Below are 22,774 nucleotides of genomic sequence, written 5' to 3'. Positions count from 1 at the left end.
CATTGCCTTCAACCCCTCTCACAGAGGGAAGATCTGCCTCGGACCTCCGCCCCACTACCGCTGGAGCCGGCCACTGCCCCACCCCCCTTCTGAGAATCCACGCAAACGCCCTCATGATTCTGGGGTGGATATGGGGTAGATATGGAGGCCTTTGACAGGCTCAAGCAAGCCTTCCTAGGGACTCAACCCCAAGCTCCCCAACAAGTTAATCCTCCTACTATTTCCCCTCCACCGGAGGATGCTCCCTCTCAGCCACCCTCCCCCTGATGGTTCGCCAACAGGTTTCAAGGGGTATTCTGATCAGGATAGGCCTGGGAGGCCATCGGCCCTCCCACCAGTGGGTCCCAGTGCCCCCATGAGGGATCCCATTGATTCGCAATCCGATCTTCATGAACTTGAGGACCTTATGCACCCACGTTCTTTTGAGTTGTGTCCTTGCTCCTAGGTGGCTAAGTATGAAGCCAGCAGGCTCTGCAAGCCCACAGATCAGGAAGTGAGGAATCAGGAGTGTCCCCGCCCGTTTTTGGAAGGGAAAGTTGCAGTCACTCCAGAGATCGACGCAGGGATGGCCACTTTCCTGGCCAAATACATTGAAGACCCCAAGAAGCCTATTGACCGTTCTAGGCGGTTATGCCAGGACACGCTCCTGGACATGGTAGGCCCCCTTGTTAAAACGTTTGACATGGAGGAGGACGCCAAGGCTTCCGGGCTTTGTTTTCCCCAGAGATGCACTTTAGCTGGGCCCAGTGTGCGGTCATAGTCTTAGGCAGTGCGAACTGTGCCACCTGTACCGAGAGGCACAGACCTTTGCTGATCAAAATTGAACCCAAGCGGGGGGGGGATCTGGCCACGTCAGAAGCGGGACAGGCGGCTCAAGGGGGACTTTTAGGCTATCGCATGGCAAGGCCCAGTCCACAGTAATGTGCCATTTCAATGTGCATGTTTTTCGTGGGGCTGGCTGTGGTGGGGTGGAGGGGGGGGGGGGGGGGGGGTTTGGGGAGCTCGGTGGCCATTCCTCTTCAGTCACCTCCCCCATTGGCCCGGCAGCCTCAAGAAGGCAAACAGGGACGGATGGAACCCTTTGAGAGTGCCCAGTGCAGAGCCTTGCTGGGTAAGGGTCAAAACAAAAAGTAGAAGCAGAAAGAGGATCAATAGAACTTTCTGTACAATATTTTTTAAATGTGTTCCACCGGCAGGAATGTAGTCTTGGCGGTGTGCCGCCTGGCCTCCTAAATTGAATTGCAAACTTTGGGAGGAAGGTCTACTGCTATCAACTGCTGCCGTTCAATCTACACACAAGAAGGCGTAGAGTTGACAGGTTCAGGTGGAGAACCCTTCCATGCTGCTGTGTAAAAACCTACCCAAGGGGCAGCCTGACTGGAGGATCGATGCTCAATTGGAGAAGCTTGGGATACCAGACTCTCTGTGCCCAGTCTGGTGCCAAAAGAATGACTTGTGCCCAGTAGCTCCTGATCCTCTTGAGCACTCTGGGCAGGAGTAGTATGAGCGGAAAGGCATGTAGAAGACCTAAGCTACTCTCAAAACGAAAAGTGTCTCTTAGTGAGAGCTGCCTTGGAAACGCCAGCGTGCAAAACTGCTAACATTCGTGTTCTCCGGAGAGTCAAACAGATCTAACCAAGGCTCTCCCACTGTTGAGAGACCTTGCTTCACCTCCGGAAGGAACCTCCATTCGTGATCCGCTAGGAATCAACGGCTGAGTTCATCCGCCCTGGCGTTCAGAGAACCTGCCAGGTGTCGAACCATCAAGGACATGCCCTGCTTTTCCTGCCATGTTCAGAGACGTAGGGCCTCTTGACAAAGACAAAGAGTCCATGACCCCACCCCCCGTTTTTTGAAGTACCACATGGCAATGGTGTTGTCCATGAACACTTGTACCAGCTTTCCCTTGATTGGATTGCAAATTTCACCAGAGACCTCTGATCTCCACCTCTCCAAGATAGCAGCCCCATCCCAGGAGTGACGCATCTGTCACTACTGTGTGGTCGGTTGGCGAAGAGAGAAGGGTCTGCCTCTGATCCAATCGTGGCTGCTTAGCCACGACTGCAGGTCCTGTGCAGTTCTCTCCGAGATCTGGACCATGTTTGAGAGATTCCCCTGATGCTGCGCCCACTGGAACCTAAAGTCCCACTACAGAGCCTGCATGTGCCATTTGGCATGCCTCACTAGCAGGATGAAGGAGGCCACGAGACCTAGCATCCTTAGAGTCATTTTCACGGAAATCCAAGATAGAGGCTGAAACATTAGTGTCCTGGACTAGCCGTTCTGAAGGATAGGCCCGAAACTGCACTATGTCCAGAACCGCTATGATGAAAGGGAGCGTCTGAGAGGGAATCAGGTGTGACTTTGGCACATTGATAGTGAACCCCAGCGAATGCAGGAGGTGCACCATAGTCTGGAGGTGGTTGATGTCAGCCTCGGGTGAGACCACCTTCAACAGTCAGTTGTCGAGATACAGCAAGACTGGCACCCCTGACCTGCGCACTGAGCTGCAACTACCGCCGTCACTTTGGTGAAAGGGTGCTGGTAAGGCTAAAGGGAAGCACGGTTAACTGAAAGTGCTCGTGGCCTACCATAAAGTGCAGTTCGCACCGCTGAGCAGGTAGGTTAAGAATAGGAAAATAGGCATTCTGCAAGTCCAATGCAACCATCCAGGCTCCTGGATCCAGGGCAGACAAGACCTAAGATAGAGTGCGCATCTTGAACTTTTACTTTTTAAGGAAGTAGTTGAGGGCTCGCAGATCTAGTAAAGGGCGATGACCTCTGTTTTTTCTGGGACCAGAAACTAGTGGAAATAACAACCACAACCTACGCCTGGCACCGGAACCCTCTTTATAGTTTCCTTGGCCAAGAGAGTCAGGACTTCCTCCTGAAGCAAAGTCTGTTGATCCTCAGTTATCCTGTTGTAAGTTGAAGACCTGGAGGGAGGGATAGTCTTGAAGGGGAGGGAGGGATAGTCCCTTCAGACTATCTGCAGAACCCACCTGTCTGAAGTGATGTTCTGCCAGTAGTGGAGGTGATGGCTGATCCATTCACCAACTGGCAGTCTATGATCTGGAAGGGCCGGACTAAGAAGGTTTGAAGGTGGAGGTTGCCGAATTGAGTGTGTCTAAACTAACCCAACCATTGCCCACCCAAAACCATGGGTTTGGAACGAGCTTTACAGAGGTTGCTGAACTTGTACCGTCTTGTGGCTGGGATATGGTTGGTGCGGAGCCACGACAGGGGAGAAAGGCAGACTGGGGTCATTTGGCCACTGAAAGGCCCAAGGATTTGGCCATAGCCCATGAATCCTTAAAGCGCTCCAGCACCATGTCCGCCTTGTATCCACAGAGATGGGTGCCATCAAAAGGCAAAAGAATATTGAATTTACCTGTAAGTCCTTTGTAAAGTGGTATACGATATACCCAAGGCCAACATATTAAATGCTACTAGTAGTCCTGCGGCACCTTATTGTGCCACCCACACCGGTAGCCCTTAGAACATGTCTCACGCCTGCCACTGCAGAGCCTGTGTATGCAGGTCTACTGCCACTTCAACTTGGCATTGAAAATCCTTTGCCAAGCCTTAAACTCCCATTTAGTACACTTGTGTCACCCCTAAGGTAGGCCATAGGTAGCCCAGAGGGCAGGGTGCTGTTTAAATAAAAGGTAGGACATGTACTGTTCAGTTTTGTATGGCCTGGTAGTGAAAACCCCCAAAATTAGTTTTTCATTACCCTGAGGCCTACTCTCTCAAAGAGTCACATTGGAAAATCCTGAATAAAATTTTAAACTGTAATTCTGGTTGAAAAAGGAGTAGCTGCTGTGTCATGTTTTTTTCTTTGGAATGGTAATTTTAAATCTTCTTTACTGATAAAGTTGGATTTAACATGATGGTTTGAGAAATGCCACTTTTAGAAAGTGGACATTTCTCTGCTCTTACAGCTGTGTCCACAGCTAGTCCTCTTCACTACACGTCTGCAGTACGTGATAGCTACACTTTGTGCATTTCCTCTAGACAGCCAAAAACACAGGAAGATCACATGGGTCTGAAAAATTACCTGCTTTCTGATAGCTCTTCCTGGGCAGAAAGGGGCTGACACTTCCACCGGAATAGGCAGTGCCCTGTCCCCACACAAATGGCCGATTTCCCCGCAACCTCCTCCCCCCTCTGATAGCCAGGAGCAGAGATGGGAAAAAATGGCTTCTGTGACGTCAAGAACCCTTCTTTGAAGTCATCCACACTTCAAAGGCACAACTGGGTATAAAGTACTGAGGCTCTGACCCTACCAAATCAGACACATCTGGCCCTGTAACTAACGTCTGTCAAAAGAATTGCTGTGCTGCATCAAGGACTGACACTCAGCTGGACTGCAGATTTGGAAGACCTGCTTTCCTGCTGTGCTGCCCTGCAGCTCTCTGACCCTGCTGAAGGAGAGCCGGTCTCTGTCTTGCAACCAAAGTGATCTCCAAGGGTTTTCTGGCCTTCCTCCTATTGCTTGAGACTCAGGGTTATCAAAATCTCTATTCCTGCTCCTGTGCATAGTTCACTGGAAGTGGACCCAGATACCTGCACTAGATAAATCAACGCAAAATCAACACATCTCGAGCCTGTGTGTAGCAGAACCGGCACATAGACTCTGTTGTGTAAGTAGGTTAGGGGCATTGCTATCTGAACCAACGCATCGCCTCGAGAACTCTACTCATCAGAACTGCACATTGCTGTTGCTGCAGTGTGGAGAGGTCAATTTATCCCCTCAACTGCTTGGAGAAACCCACTGCATCACACTTCAGAACCAACGTGTCTCGGCTCTGTGCTTATTCCTCGACGCATTGCCATCAATGTGTGGAGAAAATTAAAGCATTACTCATCTGTACCTGACATCTCGCTGTTGTGACCATGATCAAGGTACTTTGTTCACAGGGCCTGCGTGGCTCCTGTCCCCGGCCTGCACCCCATCGCAGTCGGCCTGAACTGATTACCTTTCCCCTGTCCAGCACGACCAGATAAACCCCATAGGACCTTACTGTTTCTAAGAGCTATACTCTTTATTCTTTAAGAATTCATAATTCAACTCCCAATTATTGGATTTTTGTCCTTTTGGTCTCGATTTATTTATAAAATTGTCTTTTTTTTAAAAAAACAGTGTAATCTTTTTGTGGTGTTTTCATGGGGTTACTGTGAGTGTGTGTGTGTAATTTCCACGTTTAGGTAAGCCTGCCTGCTCTATTCCACACTCTCAGAGGTTGAGCACAGGTTATATTTAGTGTGTGTATGACTTACCCTGATTAGAGCGGTGGTCCCTACTTAGAAAGGGTGCATACCAACTAGAGACTCCATTTCTATAAATGCGCTTCAGCAGTATTGCATCAAAAATGTGCATGTATAAGGTTCTCTCTTAAGAGATCCCCTTTGACCCCAAGCCGATCCTTAGACCGGAGGCAACTGTCGGAAATCACTATAGGCGACATCTTCTATTTTTGGAGCTTATGCTGGCCAAAGGGACATTGCCCACAAGTGGAAAGCAGATACGCCACTATTGGTAGGAGTATTTTTGAAAGCACTGGACCACTGTATGGGATTAGAGACTGACTTCTTTCAAGCAGGGGCTGCCCCCAAAATTAGATATGGCAGAGATCGGCATATTATTGGGGTATAATTCTGGCACCAGCACAACACGCCACGACCCAAATTAACATTGAAATATAATCATACGGGGCTGGGCCTTGAGGGCATGAACTACGATTTACTAATATACTTGATTTAGGAGCTTGTTGACGACATGTGGGCTCTGGGGGGACCAGTATTGAATGACTGTGCCCGTTTTCTTTCTTTTTACGAGTTACTGCTATCATCAAGACTTGTGTTGAATATTATTATGCATTTATATGCCGGCTGGCCAGGCCTCAATGTGTTCTCAAATGCAATAAAAGTTGTAGCAAAAAAAGAATAATAATAGTGTGCATGAATAACTCCAAGGTGATGCCTTGGTATGAGCCAGAATATTGTTGTTTTCCAAACACTTCTGGAATATTTTTTACTTATGATTTGAAATAGGTTCCCTATATTCCTGTAAGATGCTCTGATACATATGAGTCTGACTTTGCTGATTGCTGTTCATTTGGTGTTATTTTCCTCTGATACAAATCATCTCCTGCTTGCATACAACTACTCTGGGAATTCTGCTCTGCTGTAGCCTGTGCATCTACAATGAAGATTAGTAACTCAATGGTTTGATTCACATGAAACTGTGAATCCGTCTTAATTATTTATCTAGGTTACATGTGGTTAGCACCATCTTCAATCTATGCATCAAAATTAATGCAGCATTGATTGCCAAAGGCTGACAATCACTTGTTTTTCCAAGCAAAGTGAAATTAATTACAAAAACCACCACATAGAAGAGGCAAGAAAAAAATATACACTTGTTGAAAAGGTGGTTCTGTTACCACATGATTTAAATGATATGCTGCTGAACTTCTTAATAATGTCCACATTATCTTTGTTTTACCAAGTTCCTAATAAGTAGAATACTGGATTGTGATCCAATGCACTGCATCTTTTATTCTGTTCATGCTGCCAAACAGTGCTTAATACAGACAAATCAGATTTTTATCTATTAAATAATATGTTCTTCACTGTGCCAGACATCAGTAGTAGATCCCTTTACATTATAGTCGACAATCAGGGATGTGCTTGAAATTTCTTGTGCAGTGCAATAAGTATCTCATTTATCTATGTGAACTAGAACTCCTATGCCCGAGTGGGTACAATTAGATGAACTGCAATAGCAGATGTCTTGATCTTCTGAATAATTTCTAGTATGAATGAAATGATAATGACTTTAACCTTAGCACATTTCCCAGCTGTGGGAACCTGAATGCTAAATGTTGGAAATTTGTATGTTCCTTGTCACAAATAAATCCATGCCGGTCTTCCACTAGTAAAATATTTCTATTCTATAAGATTGCAACTTAAGTCGGTTTACATTGTTTTCTCAGCCTGAAGTTCATGGCATGGTGAAAAAATGATTCCCATCTATAACAAACAATGTAATTATTAATGAAGTTTTAGGCTTTTTTTTACCTCCGCTCCTCACATTTATACCACTGTTTTCAAGTGTATAATACCATTTCAGTCATACACTCACTGCGTTTAGTATGAACACACTAAGGCTGTTTCTGCCACAGTCCATATTTTGTCAACCCCTGCAGGTGTGCAATGTCAGGAACACAACACATCAGTTGTGATATCACTTGGGCCTGTGGACTGAGTGATGTCTACTACAAAACATTCTGCTTGTTCCAGCATTTGAAGGAATTCACCCTGTGTGAAACATCACTAGATACTTGCAACTCCCATCTTCCTGTGGCCATTCGTTGAGGAGTCCTTGTCTCACACGTGCAATCTGAAATCAGGAATCCTGTGAATGCAGGATGACATCTATAATAAGCTCATCACCTAACTCACTATCAGAAATTAGGGCTTCTGATCGAGGTACTGTTTTTAAGGAAGAATACCAACATCAAATGTGTAGACAGAGCTGATAATAGCTCATGTAAAGGTCTTCTTCTGTGTAGAAGCCAGATAAAATATTATGACAAACTGTAGAACCAAGATCTGGCAACATAATTCATCTATTATAATGTGTAGAATTTCTTGTGCTTATAGTGGAAGATGTCTCTGCAAGTCCAAGTATTTGACAGTCTGACCTGCAGGACATGTGTCTGAAGCCATAGCACTGGCTGGATACTCAATGTACAGATTTGTATTAATTAGGTCATGTGGTATCCGGGTTTCAAACCCCATCACCTACTAGAATAAACAGTACCTGGACACTGGAGAGGGGTGTGCCCAAAGGGAATAACTTGGTTCCAAGTGGAGGGTCTTAGTAGTGGTGGCCTTGGGACACCAGTGGTAAACAAAATTGCACACAACCCACACTGTCCACTAACCACTGACCACCCTCACGAAAAGGCTGCATGAATATTCTTTTGTGCCAATTGCTTTGATTAGGTGAAGGGGTGGAACAGGAAGACAAAGATGCATCTACTACATTGAAAAGGATTGCCTACTTCTCTTTTACCTGTCTTTCCACAACAGACTTTCCATCATCTTTTAAACAAGATGAGAGTTCCTCGTTTAACGACTGTAAACTAAAAATAAAAAAAAGTGAGAATCATTAAATTACGTAAATAAAACACATTATATGAGAATATTATCTTTCATCAGAAACAAATTTAAATTAAGTGAGACACTGCATGGGTATGAATGTATGGAACATTGAACACTTCACTGAAACGGCAAAGTGAGAACGGATTGAAACACTTTCTATAATGAAATACAGTTCGCACATTTCGAGTAAATAACTTGACTCACAAAAGAACAAGTAACTTACCTTTGGTAACAATATATCTGTAAGAAACATAAGTTAGTTATATATTCCGGACCTTAGAATTACCCCCAGGCGTCAGACTGGATCCGCAAAACCTTTCATCAGCAGTACACCTGCGCGTCAGAAGGTGGCGTCGGTCGACTCCGGTAAGAAATGCGTTACTTACCTGTAACTGCAGTTATCCAGTATTGGTATCTTTCATAGATTTACATGCCTGGATCATTCCCCGTCGTCGGGGTGGGAGTCCCCGGTACATAAAAGAGTAATGTCATAAAGACATATACATAGTAATAGGCCAGAGGCCTCTCATTAGTAACATATCCATGTCCTTTTGTAAAAAGGACCAAACTTTGGCCAAGAGCCAATCAGATATCACCTCTGCTCGGCGGGGCCAATTCCGGCGTGAGAGTGTGCGTGGTCATCCTGAAGTGCGTATAAGTACACTTCAAGGGAGGAGACTCTACCGGTCATCGACGGGGGCACGTCGACAATCAACCCAGATTACGTCGTCACCGGTGTCTTCTTCGATGACGATGGTTGCTTCGTCGACGCTGGTGTCGCCGTGGACTGCTTAGTCAACGCTGGTGTTGCCGTGGACTGGCTCGTCCATGACAATGATTTCGTCGACGATGAACCTGTCGTCGTCGATGGAGCCTTTATCGCCGATGACGATTTCGTCAACGACGATAAGGTGGTCGTCGACGTCCAAGGCACTTTTGTCGACGATGACGATTTTGACTTCGTCAACGATGAGGCACTTGCCGACGGTGGCTTCGTCAACAACTTTTTAATAACAATAAGAGATGGAACAGACCTACCCGTCGGCGACGAGGATGTAGTAGTCGTCGACGTTGATGTTAAAGATGATGCCATCGACGTGGAAATAGTGGCTGTCGACGTTGTCACAGGCCGAGCTGAAGACGTCACCAAAGGTTTCTTGAAGGCAGGGTCTTGTTGAGAAACCTTCACAGCAATGGCCTTCGAACGAACCTCTGAAGACTTGGGCGTCTTCTTTTGAGGTGGCTGCAAGATGGTCCTGGGGATGACGTTCTAGGCCTTTTGGGAGAAGGGTGTATACTCCTAATGGAACACTCCCTCTCACCTGAAGAGACTGCTTGATCCCTGTCCTTGAGTCTCTGAAGCCATATCAGCAGGTGGCCCTCTTTATCCTTGAGTTTTGGCTGAAAAAGTGCGACAGACTTTACACTCCTTTGCTGAATGGTCAGGGTAGAGACAGTAAAGGCAGTCCTCATGCCGGTCATATACATGAAGCCTCTTTTTGCCACAAGAAGCACAAGGTCTGAAAAACACCTTTTTTGGAGTATCAGCCATGACTAAATTGAAAATTCCTCACAGAAAGATAATTCTGAGACAAATATGTGGAAAAAAATCCAGAAATACAAAGAAGCTGAGCAGAGCTCAGAGGACACTCCCTTAGCACGACGTGCGGTAGAAAATCTGAGGGACTAGGGCTCCTTCCACGAAGGTTCTAGAGGGAGGTGATATCGGATTGGCTCTTGGCCAAAGTTTGGTCCTTTTTACAAAAGGACATGGATATGTTACTAATGAGAGGCCTCTGGCCTATTACTATGTATATGTCTTTATGACATTACTCTTTTATGTACCGGGGACTCCCACTCATACGACGGGGAATGATCCAGGCATGTAAATCTATGAAAGATACCCCTAATACTGGATAACTACTTAGATGCCATCCTCGCGTGACGTCAGTTCTGTACACTACTTTCCACGCCAGAAGCACAGAGCCATGCAAGACACTGACCACAGGTGCACAAAGCTAGGGCCCTGAAAGGTCCTTAACCCTAGAACTCAGTCAGCAGAAGAGGGAGGATAGGTGGGGCGGTAAGGAATCTATATCGAACCTATGTTTCTTACAGATATATCGTTACCGAAGGTAAGTAACTTCTTCATCTGAAAGAAACAGTTAGTTATGGATGCCTTACCTTAGAATAGATACCCCAGCAAAACCAAGCCCGGAGGTGGGTCTGCGAACTAAGTTCACGCCAGAAATTCTTGGAGAACAGAACAGACGCCTCTCCCTACTTGGCTGTCCAGACAGTAATGTTTGGTGAAGGTGTGCAGCGATGCCCACATAGCTGTCTGACAGATGTCATGAAGGAGGACTCCCGTCCGAAAGCAGTGGTAGCTGCCGTCACCCTGATGGAAGGGGCGCCCAGTGGAGGCTCCTTTGCCAAATAGCAGGCTTTGAAGCACAAAACAACCCACCTGGAGATGGCCCGTTTGTGCACGGCCCAACCTTTCTTAGCGCCCACATAACCAACAAAGAGCTGGTCCTCCACCCGGAATTGTTTGGTGCGATCAAAGTAAATGGAAAGCGCACGTTTTGGATCCAGACGGTGGAGCCTCTCTTCCCCTCTTGAAGGATCAGAAGGCTGAAAGAAGGTGGGCAAAATGATGGTGTGGCCAACATGGAAAGATGGAACCATCTTATCTTGGGAAGAAAGGAAGGTCTAGTTAAGAGGATGACCTTCTCCGGATGGGCAGCCAGAAAGGGAGGCTTGGAAGAAAGAGCTTGTAGCTCACTCACCCTGCGCGCAGAGGTGATTGTCACCAGAAAGCAGTTTTCGAAGTTTGAGCGGCTACATAACTGTCCTCTCAGGCTTCTAAGGGAGCCCACATAAGATACCAAGTTCAAGTCCCACTAGGGCAAGTTCAAGTCCCACTGGGGCATTACGAAGGGAACAGAAGGAAAAAGATGAGTTATGCCATTAGGAAGCAATTTACAACAGGGGACTTGAAAAGAAAAGGCTAATCAGGAAGCCTAAGGAAGGCTGAAAAGGCAGAGATATAGCCCTTTAGAGTGCCCAGAGCAGAGCCCTGCTGGGCCAAAGTAAGGAGGAACAAGAGAACCTCAAAGAGGGTCGGAAAGGGGATCCCCAGCCATTGCTGTGCACCATGTCACAAATTTGTTCCATCTGCAGGGTATACCGCCTTAGTGGAGGGACGCCTGGCTGCCAAGATAACATATCAGACTTCGGGAGGCAGGTCAAATGTTGAGCAGCTCGGGATACCAGACTCTTTGTGCCCAATTCGGAGCCACAAGAATGACTTGGGTCTGGTTGTGCTTGATCTTCGTCAGCACTCTGGGCAGAAGTGGTACAGGCAGAAAGGCGTATAGAAGACCGCAACTCCACTTACGGCGAAAAGCGTCGCCTACCGAGTGCCGCCATGGAAATTCTAACACACAGAATTGCGGACATTGCACGTTCTCTTTGGTGGCGAATAGATCTAACCAAGGCTCTCCCCACTACTGAAAGAGACCTTGCACCACCTCCGAGTGAAGAAGCCATTCATGATTCATTATGCACCTGCGCTGAGTTCGCCCGCCCCGGCGGCGTTCAGTGAACCTGCCAGGTGTTGAACCACCAGTGATATGCACAGATTTTCCAGCCATGTCCAGAGGCGGGGGCCTCCTGACGTAGGGTCCACGACCCCTCCCTCGCCTTGTTTGTTGCAGTACCACATGGTGGTGGTGTTATCCGTGAACACCTGCACTAGTCTTTCCCGGACAGAGGGAAGGAATCCTTTGAGTGCAAGACGAATTGCTGACGCTCCATAAGTTTGATGTGGAGCCCGGACTCCACCGGACACTAGAGGCCACTTATCTCCGCCTCCCCCATGTGGCTGCCCCATCTCAGAAGTGATGCATCGGTCACCACTGTGAACTGGTTGGGGAAGGGCGAGGAATCTGCAGTCGACCCAATCCTGGTTCGTTAGCCACCACTGCAATTGTTGTGCAGTGCCCTCCGAGATTTGGACGCAATCTGACAGGTTCCACTGATGTTGTGCCCACTGGAACTTCAGCTCTCACTACAGAGCCCACAAATGCCATCTGGCATGGTCCACCGGATGCCGGAGGTCATCAGGCACAGTAGCCGGAGGGTCATCCTGACTGAAACCCGGGATAGGGGCTGAAAGATCGGAATCATAGCCCGAATATCCTGGACTCGCTGTTTGGGAGAATAGACACGAAACTGCATCGATTCCAGAACCGATCCCATGAAGAGGAGCTTCTGAGAGGGAGTCAGGTGTGACTTTGGAATGTTGCTGGAGAACCCAAGCTAATGCAGGAGGTTGGCCGTAATCTGGAGGGGAGAGATGACAGCCTGGGGCGAGCCCGCCTTCAACAGCCAGTCGTCGAGGTAGGGGAAGACTGGAATCCCTGATCTGCGCTGATGAGCTGCGACCACCGCCATCACTTTCGTGAACACCTGAGGGGCGCTGGTAAAGCCAAAGGGGAGCACAGTGAACTGAAAGTGCTCGTGGGCTACCATGAACCGCAGGTTAAGCAGGTGGGACATCAGGACGGGGATGTGAAAGTAAGCGTCCTACAAGTCCAATGCTACCGTCCAGTCTCCAGGGTTGAGGGCAGACAGGACCTGAGCGTGCGTTAACATTTTAAACTGGTTGACGTTCCCGAGATCAAAGATAGGACGCAGGCCTTTGTCCTTCTTGGGGACCAGAAAGTAGTGGGAATAGCAACCACTGCCTACTTCAGGGGCGCGCTTGATGGCTCCTTTGGCCAGTAGTGCCGAAACTTCCTGCTGGAGAAGGGCCAGATGATCCTCCGACATGCGATGGTACTGAGGTAGCATGAATGGAGCGGTAGTCTCGAATAGGAGGGAGTAGCCCCTTCGGACTATTTGCAAAACCCACCTGTCCGACATGATGGTGCGGTAGTGGGGAAGGTGATGGCAAATCCTGTCACCCACTGTCGTTTGCTGGCCCTGAAAGGTTGGACTAGGAGAGTTTGGATGTTGTTGCAGAGGGGGCTGTGGTGGGCGGGCCCGCCCGCTGGCCCCCAGAACGAGGGCGCTGGTTCCCACGTGCCTGGCCGCGCAGAGGCTGAACAGCTTGTGCTGGCCTGTGGCTCTGGGCGGGACGTGGCGGGGCACCCTTTCATAGCCATGAAAGGCAGACTGCGCAGGGCCGGTGGTGGAGAGGCACAAGGACCTGGCCGTAGCCCAAGCGTCCTTAAAGCGCTCCAGCGCGTTGTCTGCCTTGTCGCCGAATAGATGACGGTTATCAAAGGGCATGTCCATAAGAGTGGATTGGACATCCCATGAAAAACCAGTCTACCGCAACCAGGCGTAGCGTCGCAGGGCTACCGATGTGGAAATCGTCCCGCCTAGCGAGTCGGCCTATCCAGCCCACAGCGGATGGTAAACTTTGCTGCGTCTCACACTTTGGCAACTGCCCGAGAGAGCACTGCCCAGGACTCCTCCGGGAACTGAGGCAGTACTTGTGCAACCGTATCCCAAACGGAGTAGTGGTAACAGATATGCAGTGTTTACCGACTGCAGTGCCAAGCTGGAGGTAGAAGACCTCTTCTTCCAGCTTTTTGGATTCCCTATCAGGTGGAATGTCCCCTGAGGGATGGAGGCTTGGACCACCAAGCTCTCAGGGGTGGGGTTTGAGAAGTGGTGAGTGTGTACTCCATAGAGAATCACAAGAGTTCTTATCAGGATTAATATCCGTTCTTTCAAGTTGTCATACAGAGGACAGAACTATTTCTGATTGCAATAGGATATCTTTATTATTTTTTGTAGAGCATGGACAGCCGACACGTGTTTCGCCCCCTCTTGGCGATTTGCGCCGGGGCTTTCTCAAGGGACACGTGCTTCGCCCGCTCTTGGCGATTTGCGCCGGGGCTTTCTCAAGGCTGTAGCTTTGGATACTTTCTGGGTGGCCAAAAGAACACTGAACATCGAGACATTGCTCTCAGTGCACTCTATACTTTGCCGTTTCAAAACACTTGATCCACCTCGCTATAGGCTGCACTCTTTTTTGCACTTTCTTACGCTTGCGTTGTTTCACTATAATTCAAGTTATAACTACTGAATTTGAATCACGATACACGGTAACTTCATGGTGTAGACAAGGCCCGGATGCTGTGACACCACAAACCATTCCAATAACTCTTTCACTCTAGGTGACTTTTTTCTTTCTCTTGGGGTCAACTGCTATCTCATCGTACATCTAAATAATCCATTTCATCTTCTTCTACAGCCTTGAGAAAGCCCCGGCGCAATACGCCAAGAGGGGGCGAAACACGTGTCCCTTGAGAAAGCCCCGGCGCAAATCGCCAAGAGGGGGCGAAACACGTGTCGGCTGTCCATGCTCTACAAAAAATAATAAAGATATCCTATTGCAATCAGAAATAGTTCTGTCCTCTGTATGACAACTTGAAAGAACGGATATTAATCCTGATAAGAACTCTTGTGATTCTCTATGGAGTACACACTCACCACTTCTCAAACCTGTATTTCTACATGAAGCCCAAGAGGTCCAGAGCTTCGAGTGCGTCTCCATTCACCTACAAAAACAGCTTATCTAAGCGTTGTTCAAACCTTAGAATCCCTGGACCTTTGCTACCTGCCCACAATCTCAGGGGTGGGGTGTTGGGAGAGAAAAGTGGGGTCGCCCAGGGCCGGGCGGTGGAGTCAGGCAATTATCCTGTCCACAGGAGCCCGTGTTGTGTCTGGACCACGTGCCCAAAAGATGTTCATTAGGGCTTCATTAAATGGCAGCAGAGGCTCTGAAGAGCCTGCTGTAGCTTGAAGCACCTGTGTCCGGATGTTAGTTCTGACTGCCACTGCAGAAAGCTGAAGACCGAGAGCTTTAGCCGCTCTACGGAACAACACTGCGTACGATGCTCCCACCTCCGTAGCCTCGATAGGAGGAGACAACATGCCACGGTCTGGTGAAGTGCCCACACCACTGACTTCCCCCAGTTCCTCTCTCCAGTCCAGTTGATAACCTAACTGGTCTATTAAAGGGTTTCCAGACCACTCCCAGTCCTCCTCACCCTTCTCTGGCTGCCAATCTGGTCTCAAAAAGCCTGAGTAGAACAGGGGAACAAAAGTACCTGCTCCGTGTACCTCGTGGTGGAGGCTGTGGTCGAAGTAGTTTGGGGACACAGCCAACACTGGATGCGGGTGTGGTGCTAGTGGAATTGGTGCTGATCTGGATCCAAGGGGACCCTGGGTTGCTGAGGCCGGAGCTGCCGGTGTCGAAGGCCCAGGGCCCACCAGCCGAGTCCGCGGGCCCGAAAGCGCGCGGGCAGAGTCGTGATGTCCAAAGACGGCGTGCATCGCTTTCTAAACTTGACGAAGCTGAGCAGGGGTCGCACCAGGTCCCAGAAAGGGGGAAGGGGGTGGAGGGGGTAGAGAGAGACTCGAAGTCGACCCTTCAGGCCCTGCACACGGAGCCGCTGGATGGGCACCACCCGCATCCCTTCTCGCGTCGGCCGACGGACGGGGAGAAGTCGAAGAGCGACAATGCTTCTTCGATTTCTTCTTGTGCTTCGACTTACCAGACCCCGAGTGCGAAGAATGATGGTGGCTCCACAACCGGTCCCTCGAGCGGTGCGGAGCAGACTGCCGGGCCTCAAGCAGCTTTCAGGACCTCTCCCGCAAAGACTTTGGGTTCACGGTCCAGCAGTCGGAGCACGACTTAGGGTTGTGGTCACGCTCCAGGCAGAGGAGGCACATGCGGTGTGGATCCGTCACCAACATTAGTTGGCTACAGGAACCGCAAGCCTTGAAGCTGGGCATCCCTCGAGCACAAGGAGTCGATGGACTGAAAAAAAAAAGTTGACAAAAGTCAGTCAAAAAGTGACAGGGGTACCGCTCTCTCCAGATCTGCACTTCCTGGCGTAGAGAAAGAGAACTGACGTCTGCGCGAGAGGACGGCGTCTAAGTAGCTACAGCGACGTCATCCCTGCAACCACAAAGCCAACAAAGAACGTGGAGTCGACCGACGCCATCAGGGGTACTGCTGACGAAAAACTTTCTGGATCCAGTCTGAAGCCTGGGGGTAATTCTAAGGTAAGAAATCTATAACTAACTGTTTCTTTCAGATGCAGTTATAACCTGAAATACAAGAGAATATATGCACATACAAAATATGGCTATCCATTGAAAGGTGGGGTAAAATGTGTTATAAATGTCAATATCATCTAAATAGATCAAATAAAATATGTATGAATTAATGAGTCTACAATATAATAATTGCCCAAAGGGAAACAAGAGGAGATCCCCCAAAAAATTGTACTGCAACAAGTAAACAGAAGTGGATCAAAAAAAGGTGTAATTTTCTGGCTTGACTAAAATACAAGCGCATGCCATACAGAGCAAAGCACATGGGCTAGTAAAGGGGAAGTGTTAGAAATGGGGGTCTCTAGTTAGCAATGGCTGGCCACTGTCCAAGTAGGGACCCTTCTTCCTAAGTCAGAGTAAGGGGGCTACACCCTTTGATAACCCCTGCTCAACCCTGTGGTAACGTAGCATGAGCAGCTAGGCTTATCTCAGAGGCAGTGTGTAAAGCATTTATGATCATACACAGTAACACAGTGAAGAACACTACAAAGGGACACCACACAAATAGTTATAAAAAATATGTATCTTTATATATAGACTTAACACAAGACCAATAACGATAAAAAGCCACAATACTGTAAACTAGGGATACTCTTGAGATGATGGAAAAATAGTTCAAAGTGTGCAAAAAAATAAAAAAAGGAGTTCAGTTCAAGGCAGTGGTCTCTGCAATCCCTTTACTTACAAAGTATCTGGATTTTGTAGCAAAACAACCAAAATGTCGCAAAGGGGCTGTAACGATGATTTTCCTCACACGAGGCTGGCGATGCGTTGAATCCTTGCCATAAGGGAGAATGATGCGCCGGTCTGCGGGTGCATGCGGGACAAAGCGACAGACTTCTTCACGCTAGGCCAGCGATGCGTTGAATCCTTGCCGCGAGGGAGGATTATGTGCTGACCCTGTTGCGTGTGCGATCTTGTTGCGATGAAAGAAAATGACGCTCTGCGAGGGAGCGACGATCCGGGTGCGATGCGATGAAAATGGCGGACGCACGGCGCTCGCACTGCGATGTGGTTATGCGCCGATCGCTGGGATGCGACGCTCTTGATGCACAGGAAGTGGTGTTGTGGGCACTGGGCACTCGGCGAAAGCAGCGCAAAGATTCTCGGTGGCGCTCTCAGCTGCAGCGGCCCTCAAACGTGCGTTAGCGATGTTCTCAGCGCTCTCTTCTCTGTAGTAGAACTAGAGGCCCTGGAACTCACAGGAGCCTCACCCTCGCTGGGAAGAATCAGAAGGCTGGTGGAGGAGTCAGATGTGCCTGTGACTCCAGCAGGAGGCTAGCTCTCTTCTAGCCCTTGGGTGATTGCTTTAGTCGAGAAAAGACATCTGTCCCGGTTTATAATAGGTATATTTGGCTGGGGTGTCAGAAGGAGGTCGACCATTGCAAGCCAGTAAGGAATAGTTTAAAGTGAGTGACAGAATTTGAATAGCTAACTGGGTCCAAGCCTTTGGAGAGGAAGCCTGGATTACAGGTATGGACCAGTGCTCATCCTCCTCAGTAAGTGCGTCATCCTTTAGACCTTTAAGGAGTTCGTAGTGACAATTCAGATCACCGCCCACCAACAATCGGGTGTCGTCGGAATTGTTGGAATAAAGAAGGAAAGGTCTTCAATGGTACTGGACTCACTAGTTGGGCTTACGGGGCGAGAATATACATTAGTCAGGGGAGCTCGGCCAAATTCCATGATAATATTTTAAGTGAATTTGGCCCGGGGCCCTCAGCGATCATGCTTCCCATGTTAGTCCCCGCCACTGGGTGCACTAGGGGAGGTGTGTATTGATGGGCTCAACAACAGAAACACCGGGGTTATTGCAACTACCAATAGGGCTCCTGTTATTAGTACAATTAAGCAATAGTGACATTTGATTGCTTTAGTAAAATAAAAGTTCTCTCAAAGTCCTTTTCCCTCTTCTTCCAAGTCCAAGGGGAACTACTGCAGGCCAATCCAAGAAATAGCACACAAGCACAAGGACAGTCCTCTCCTGCAGATTCCTTCAGTAACACGGACAGAGGTTCCTTTTGACATCCAGGAGCAATACACATTGTTGGGGTTTGGGCACAGATATTTATACCCCAAAAGTCTTTGTTCTCAAGAGTCACTGGTCCCTGAACCCAGCCAGAACCAGTCCTGCTCAGGCCTGGAGCACTTTGTTTACCAGGCTGCAGGATTCAGATTGACAACACAGCCCAGGCTCATTTGAGAATGCAAAACATACTCAAATTTACAATCAGCTGGATGTCGGATAACTCTTTAAAAATAAACCCAGACAAAACTGAAGTCCTGGCAATTACAACAGCTGCTAATCCATGGAGAGATCAGTTTTGGCCGGCTGAATTAGGGCCACTTCCAGAACCAGCACCAGTAGTAAAAAGCCTTGAGATCAAAATTGACGCCCTACTATCTATGACACAGCAGGTATCATCAGTGGTGGGCATTTGTGTGGGCTTGATACGCCAGTTGCGGAAACTTTCCTCACTGCTGTCCTTTTTCACGATGAGGCGGGCTGTTTCCGCCTTGATTCTGACACGGCTGGACTATGGTAACTCCTTATACCATGGCCTTCCAAACAACCTTCTGGCCGGACTTCAGGTTGTAATGAACGATGCGGCCAGGCTTATTTTTAACAAACCCAGGCACACCCGAGCTACTCCTCTACTTTGCAGCCTACATTGGCTGCCAATTGCTCAAAGAATAAAATGTAAAAGCCTCTGCATTGCGCATAAGGCAATCTACGGCTCAGCCCCCAAATACATCAAGGATCGGTTCTTCAGGTACATGCCAAGTAGGACCCTCCGGTCTGCTGAGGCATGTAACCTGTTATCCCCTCGGTATAATCTTACATCCAAGGGTGGCAGAGCTTTCTCAAGCACCGTCCCCTTGGCATGGAATCACCTGCCCGTAGAACTCAGGAAGGAAATTAACCTGCTGTTGTTTAGGAAGAAGCTGAATACTGTGCTTTTTGGGGAGGCGTGGGGGCCTCTGATTTGGCACACTGTGCCTACTGATGTTGTGTGTCCGCTGATAGCGCTTAGATACCCCTGGGTGATATAGCGCTCTACAAGCTCATGATAACATAACTTAACATAACATACTTCATTTCCGAAAGAGGGGGTCTGCCATCAGACGCACAGAAGGAGGTGGAGCCAGCATTCCTTTGCCAGGCACAGCACTACTCGGATCAAAGGGTCACCCCTCCCCTACTCTAAATGCAGATCTCTCTAATCAACTCAGGTCTGACCCAGCCTGCCTTGCCCCTCTAAACCCAGACAGTCAATACACAAAACAGCTGAGCACACTGGAAGGCTAAGGCAAGAAAAATACCTACTTTCTAAAAGTGGTATTTTCAAACACAGGATATTAAAACCAACTCCGCTAAAAGTTGTATTTTATAATTCTGAGTTCAGGCATACTACACTTGAATTTCTACCATGTTCCCTGAGTCAGATAGGACTATAAGATGTAATAGCCAGTCTGCCCATCCTAGCCTATGGGGAACAGGTAGCCTTGCAGCAGGGAAAAACGAAATGGGGTGCAATTCACTACCAGGACATGCTACACATATCAAGCCATGTCCTACCTTACACACAAAATGCACCCTGCCCTAGGGGTGACTGATATGATGCCAAGGGAAGGTTCAGAGGCTGGGAAGTGTGGGCACTTCTCAGTCAAGATGACAGTTCCGGATTGCACACAGGCACTGCAGTGGCAGGTATGAGGTGCTATTTATAACCTACTTCTGTGGGTGGCGCAAACCACGCTGCAGGCCCACCAGCAGCATTTCGGTTACCAGCCCAGGGCACACACAGGCCACACTACCAGGGATAGGTAAACCAAATAAGCCAATCAGGGATATACCAATTCTATGGCAGCACCGGAGGCTTCAGATTATGCCTTCTTCCTTCACTTTATTTCATCACAGCAGCAAGAAAGACACAGTAAAAAAGTACTTTTCCCATGAACACTAGGGAAACAGGAAAAACAAACATAAGTCACACTCTGGCAGCTTCCATCATGCCCCACTGCTGCTTACTCTTCCTCTTTCTTCGCTGCTTAGCAGCACGTTAAGTGTGTTTTTCTCTCTCTCCTGGGCTGTTGGGGTTTCTGTGAGGTTTGCGTTTTTTTTTCCGATTCTGCAAGCGCTGGTGTATTTTTGCTCTTACAGGTCCCCTGTGTGATCGCGGGAAGCTTCTGCGCTCCTCACGCGATTTTTCGCCCTAGTAGAGTGCGGTGTGGCTCTCCCACCGCTAGGGGGCAGGCTTCTCTTGGTGGCTTGAGTGCTGAGGTGCGTTTCAACGCAGCGTTTTTGGCGCGCTTGTCACCATCAGTAGACCTGGCACTGGTCACCCGGTCCTGACACCCTGCGGGGTAGTAATTAGGCTTTCCCCATAATTTTGGCATGCCCTGAGTGGGTTGTATTTTTGACTGTCTGACACCCTGAGGGGTCGTAATTGCGTTGTATGTGGCGCGCAGGGACGCTTTGACCGGGTGGTGCCCTGAGAGTTAGAGGGCTGCAGCGTCCCAGGGCTAGCCCCGCTTAAATTTGTGCCTTTGTGCCCCCATATTTTCAGGGCTATTCCCAAGGCTACATACAATGCCCGTGAGGGTTCTGGGAATTCGCTGTGCTGATACTCCCTTGTCCTGCAGAGCCCAACTTACCTCAGTATGCAGGGGGAGTGAGGCCAGTACTCTGAGGAGGACCCTCTGAATTATGCCCCCTGGGACGACGACGGCTCCATATATAAGACGGTAGACCAGGCCATGGTTCCCTGGAGCAGCGCCTCACGGCGCGGCTGGATGAGGCATACGCGAAGCTGGCGTCCCTTATTCCAGCGGCGGCCCCGGGTCCTGTTTTGTCTCCAACGCCCCCACCCTCCTAAGAAGCCTTGCACCGAGGGGGTGGACCCGGAGGCTTTTGCTCGGGTTAAGAACGCCTTTATGGCGCACGATGGGGCCCAACCCGCTCCCATCCTCCCTGGGGAGGAGACCTCCCAACCCTGCGTACCATGTCCCCTGAGCCGCATAAGGACGATGACTCCCTGGATACGGATGAGGAAGCCTGCTCCTCTAGGTCGTGGCTCCCGTCCCAACCTTCCTCATCTGCGGTCCTTCGGACATGTTGGACTCAGACGATATTATGCACCCCGGTCCTCTGACTGGGTTCCGGGTGATAAAGTGGTCCAATACGTGGCGAACCGTCTTAGGAGGCCCATAGACAAGGACGCTCGCAGCCGCATTAGGGCAGATTGTCCCCGCCCTACTTTCGAGGAAAGGGTGGCGATGACCCCAGATCTCGACCTGAAGATGGCCACATTCCTGGCTAAATTTGTCAAAGACCCTCGGAAGAGTATAGATAGGTCCTGGCGCACCTGCCAGGACAAGCTGCTGGACGCAGTAGGCCCCATGACTAAGATTCTCGACATGGCGGAGGAGGCCAAAGTATCGGGTGATCTTATATCCCCGGAGGTTCTTTCTAATTGGGCGCAGCGTGCTATTATTTTTCTTGCCAATGCCAATTGTGCCCTCTCTACAGAGAGAAGGAGGTCACTATTGATTAAGATCGACCCTAAGTTGGGTGACCTCGCCTCTTCGGAGGCTGGCGCTGTGGCGCAAGGCGGACTCTTCGGAGACCCGTTTATTAAGGAACTTGGTAAATTTGTGGCAACCTTTACCTCCTTGGACCGGGCTCAGTCCAATATTAAAAAGGTTTTTGCCCCTCTGGTTTTTGAGAGGGCCGGACGTGGCAGGGGCCGCTCGTTCGGTTGTGGCGCCAGCTCCGACAGGGGGCAAGGTTCCGGAAGAGGGCAGTTCCAGAACAATGCCCGCTTCAATAATTTCTACCCCACAAGAGGACAGCAGTTCCGCGGCCGCGGGGGCCAGAGAGGCCAGCAGCAAAGTGCTGGACGAGGTGAGTGTGCTGCCTTCTGCATGCCTGTGGGTTGGGGGGCGCCTAGCGCAATTTCTACCAGCGTGGGTTTCTCTCACAAGCGATGCTTGGGTGCTGCAGACGGTTCAGGGCTTCCAGCTGGAGTTCCATGGCCATCCGTGTCAGCTTCAACGCCCCCGCCCAATTACCTTTTCGCAGCGCGATGCAGACTTGGTGCGCGAGGAGGTTGCCGCCCTCCTCCACAAAGGGGCGATTTGTTGCGCATGCGAGCATCCTGGCGGTTTCCTCAGCAACCTCTTTTTGGTAGATAAGGTCGACAGGGGCCGTCGACGGGTCATCAATTTGAAGGAAATCAACGAATGCCTGGTATACCGCCATTTCAAGATGGAGGGTATTCACCTCCTGAGGGATGTGTTGCGCCCGTCAGATTGGATGGTCAGACTTGACTTAAAAGACGCCTACTTGGCGGTCCCGGTCTTTACCCCACACCGTTGTTTCCTCCAGTTCAGGTGGGACGGTCAAGTTTACGAATTCGCCACGCTGCCTTTCGGGCTCTCCTCGGCGCCGTGG

General features: G+C 49.3%; 1 protein-coding gene across 1 annotated transcript in view; it reads right to left on the bottom strand.

Annotated features, from left to right (window-relative positions):
* DNAJC2 (DnaJ heat shock protein family (Hsp40) member C2) overlaps positions 1–22,774 on the bottom strand; it is a 321,120-nt gene that overhangs the window by 113,658 nt on the left and 184,688 nt on the right. Inside the window, exon 12 of the mRNA XM_086967334.1 lies at positions 8,087–8,156. Coding sequence (XP_086823460.1) covers positions 8,087–8,156 — 70 coding nt within the window. The remainder of the gene's footprint in view (positions 1–8,086; positions 8,157–22,774) is intronic.

This window comes from Lissotriton vulgaris, chromosome 1_1, assembly GCF_964263255.1.
Source record: "Lissotriton vulgaris chromosome 1_1, aLisVul1.2, whole genome shotgun sequence".
Taxonomy (NCBI): domain Eukaryota; kingdom Metazoa; phylum Chordata; class Amphibia; order Caudata; family Salamandridae; genus Lissotriton; species Lissotriton vulgaris.
The sequence above is the reverse complement of the archived record's forward strand: the minus strand, read 5'-3'. Positions and strand labels throughout refer to the sequence as shown.